Here is a 4,081-nt window from a genome sequence, read left to right as displayed (position 1 = left end):
AATGAAAAAAAAGGAGTATATGTACCTCGTCAAAAGAAAATCTGGCAATAATGAGACTCTTGAAAAATTAGAAGCATACTCCTCAGGATTGTACTTACTTATATCAGCCTAATTGAAACATATTTGGTACGGTGTCTAACCACAAGGTAGACAACTAGGAAATGTTTAATACATGGCATGACCGCTTAGGTCATCCTAGAACAAGCATGATGATAAAAATCATTAAAAGTTCAAAATGGACATCCGTTAAATAATATACGGATCCCACAATCAAATGAACTTCATTGTAAAGCTTGTTCACTTGGCAAACTGATCATAAGACCTTCAAAAGGTAAACTTGAAGGTGAAAATCTTGCATTCCTAGAAAGAATACAAGGAGACATTTGCGGGCCGATACACTCGACATGTGGACCGTTAAGATATTTCCTCGTGTTAATTGATGCCTCAACACGTTGGTCACATGTTAGTCTTCTCTACCAGGAATTTTGCATTTGCAAAACTTCTTGCGCAAATCACACGTCTAAGGGATCAATTCCCGGATTATCGGATAAAAAGGATTAGACTAGATAGTGCCGGATAATTTACATCCCGAACATTTAATGACTATTGTATGTCAATTAGGATAGACGTGGAACACCCAGTAGCCCATGTTCATACACAAAATGGCCTTGCAGAATCATTAATAAAGCGATTACAATTAGTCGCTAGGCCATTACTCATGAAATCAAGACTCCCATCTTCTGCATGGGGACATGCAATAATACATGCCGCTGCTCTGCTACGACTAAGACCGAGCGCGACACATAAGTTATCTCCAATGCAACTAGTAGTTAGAAAGGAACCTAGCTTGGCACATCTAAAAACATTCAGATGTGCAGTCTATGTTCCCATAGCACCGCCCCGACGTACTAAAATGGGCCCACAGAGAAGGTTGGGAATCTATGTTGGCTATGAATCACCTTCCATCACATGATATCTCGAACCATTGACTAGTGATCTTTTCACAGCTCGGTTCGCAGATTGTCACTTTAATGAGACATTCTTCCCAACCTTAGGGGGAGATAAAGAGGGCCCATGCTGGAAAGAAATATCATGGAATGCCTAAAATCTATAATACCTTTATCCAAGGACAAATACGTGCGAACAAGAAGTGCAAAAAATAATACATTTGCAAAACATCGCAAATCAATTGCCAAACGCATTCACTAATTCAAAAGGAGTGACAAAGTCACATATACCTTCAGTGAATGCCCCTACTAGGGTTGAAATCCAAGCAAAGAAAATGGATAATCCACTTTCAGATAAAATTGCAGCACGCAAAAGACGTGGCAGACCCCTCGGAGCTAAAGATCTAAAGCCGAGAAAATCCAAAAGAGTGGAAATGAGGAATAAAAAGAGTGAAAAATCCTCAAATAAAGTGGATCAAATCCAAAATGATGAAAATATAATCAGCCCCCAAGATGAATCTAAAGAGTCAGATGGTACATCTGAGGGGGAGCGCGAAAACGAAATCGTCGATAATCATGAAATTTCAATAAATTACGTCCACACTAGAAAACACTGGGATAGAGTAAAAATCTATGTCAATGATGTGTTCGCATACTCAATTGCCACAGAAATCACCACTGATGTTGAGGACACGGAGCCATCATTTGTAGATGAATGTCGACGAAGAAGTGATTGGCCAAAACGTGAAGTTTTCAGTCCTGCAGTCCAGACTCCAAAAGGAGTGAAACTCGTCGGGTATAGATGGGTGTTCATACGAAAAAGAAATGAAAAGGAAGAAATTGTAAGATACAAGGCTAGACTTGTAGCCCAAGGTTTCTCTCAAAGATCGGGAATCGACTATGAGGAAATATATTCACCTGTGGTAGATGCCACGACACTAAGGTTCCTCATAAGTGTATCAGCATGCAAAGGACTACAAATGTGCTTGATGGATGTTGTGACTGCATACCTTTATGGGTCATTTGATACCGACATCTATATGAGAGTCCTTGAAGGACTTGAACTACCTCAACATTGAGGTCAAAACCTCAACCTTGAGGTCAAAACCTCAAAAGCTAAATTCCATAAAATTGAAAAAACCACTCTACGGTTTAAAGCAATCTGGGAGCTGAGGATGTGGTTTAACCATTTAAGTGAATACCTACTCAAAGGAGAGTATAAGAATGATCAAATTTGTCCATGCGTATTCATCAAAGGTCCAAAAATGGTTTTGTCATAATAGCGGTGTATGTTGATGATTTAAACATCATCGGAACACATAGCGAAATCGAAGAAACCGCTAAATGTATGATGAAAGAATTTGAAATGAAAGACCTTGGAGGAACAAAATTTTATCTCGGATTACAAATTGAACATCTAAGAGATGGTATCTTAATTCATCAATCCAATTATGCCAAGAAAGTATTAAAAAGGTTCTATATGGACAAAGCACACCCATTGAATTCACCAATGATTGTTCGTGCTCTAAACATCAAAGATGGTCCTTTTCGACCCTGAGAATAAGGTGAAGTTGTACTTGGTCCAGAGGTGCCATAGCTAAGTGCAATAGGAGCTTTGATGTACCTGGCCATCAACACTAGGCCAGACATTGCATTTTCAGTGAACTTATTAGCAAGGTATAGCTCTGAACCTACAAGCAGACACTCGAATGGAGTGAAGCACCTACTTCGCTATATACGTCAAACAATTGATTTATGGATCTTCTATCCAAGAAATGGAAATCCTGCTCTCGTGGGATATACTGATGCAGGTTACCTATAAGATCCAGTAAAATCAAAATCACAAACTGGTTATCTTCTCAGCTATGGCAATACAACAATCTCTTGGAAGTCAACCAAGAAGACACTAACAACAACTTCATAAAACCAAGATGAATTGATTGCCCTTTATGAAGCTGGTAGGGAATGTATATGGTTGCGATCTGTGACCCAACATATACTAAAAGAAAGCGGCATCAAAATATTCGAAGAAGACCCAACTACAATTTTTGAAGACAACACTGCTTGCATCTCACAAATTAAAGGAGGCTACATCAAAGGTGATAGAACAAAACACATCGACCCCAATTTCTTTTCTACTCATGACTTGGAAAAGGAAGGCAAGATCGATGTCAAGCAGATCCAGTCATGCAACAACTTAGTCGATCTATTCACGAAGGCATTACCACCTAGAAAATTTCAAGAACTCGTGCAAATGACCGACATGCGTCATCTTTGTGATCTGTAATAACTTAGGGGGAGCCCTATTGTCCAAGTTTTTATCCCACAGGGTTTTTCTTGGCAAGGTTTTAATGAGGTAGATAAACATATAGGTACAATAGCAGTAATATTTATTTTTACATACATGTAAATTTTAGATAGGAGTCATCCTATAGAAATCCGTTCAAGGGGGGGTGTTATAATACGCATCGTATTGCGTAATATGAACGGATTAAGAATACTGCCAAACATCATCATTTAGCTTCCCATGAAAAAGTAAATATTGCCGCTCAGAACCTCATGCTCGATTAGACATTTCACTGCGTGTTTAACATATCGAGTAAACACTGTTCATGCAAGGGTATTATATGTTGGAAATAAAGAAAGGAAATTCAAAGGGTCAGATATGGGCGCCCGACCGAGCGAGACCCACCCGATCAGGCGCGAGAAGAGTCGTAAAATTCTGGAGTTCTGCCGCCTGATCGGGCAAGCTCCGTCGGATTGAGCACCCGATCGGGCGAGCCCCGCCCAACCGGGCGCGAGAAGACGTATGGAAAAAGGGAGTGTCCGCCCAATCGGGCGCGTGTTTATCCGTTGGACTCCAACGGTTCCCTTGGATTCCTCTTCTTGTTTGATTTCTTGTAACCCCCCATTTAAGAGGTTGATTATGGTGTTTTTAATGACCATAATATTTATGATTTCTCTTTTTGGTTCATAGAAGATTCCTCCATGATCTTTCATCTTCTTTATTCATCTCTATAAATTGGAGGATGTTTTCTGATTTATATACACAAGAAATACATATCAAACACAAGCTTGCTTAATTAAACACATACTCTATATTGGGCATAAGTTACTTGGCTCCAACCTTCCAC

The 4,081-nt window shown here is 39.6% G+C and overlaps 1 protein-coding gene across 1 annotated transcript; it reads left to right on the top strand.

Moving 5' to 3' along the window:
• Nucleotides 1–1,282: 1,282 nt before the first annotated feature.
• On the top strand, nt 1,283–2,026 carry LOC110712512. The gene has a single exon (XM_021890976.1). It carries the CDS (start codon nt 1,283–1,285, stop codon nt 2,024–2,026), a length of 744 nt encoding a protein of 247 aa, XP_021746668.1.
• The last annotated feature ends 2,055 nt before the right edge of the window (nt 2,027–4,081 follow it).

This window comes from Chenopodium quinoa, unplaced genomic scaffold (assembly GCF_001683475.1).
Source record: "Chenopodium quinoa cultivar QQ74 unplaced genomic scaffold, ASM168347v1, whole genome shotgun sequence".
Classification (NCBI taxonomy): Eukaryota; Viridiplantae; Streptophyta; class Magnoliopsida; order Caryophyllales; family Amaranthaceae; genus Chenopodium; species Chenopodium quinoa.
This window is presented reverse-complemented; position numbering and strand designations above follow the sequence as displayed.

Excerpts from the sequence above, each read along its gene's own strand:
- LOC110712512 (XM_021890976.1), top strand. The coding sequence starts at position 1,283 with ATGGATAATCCACTTTCAGATAAAATTGCAGCACGCAAAAGACGTGGC.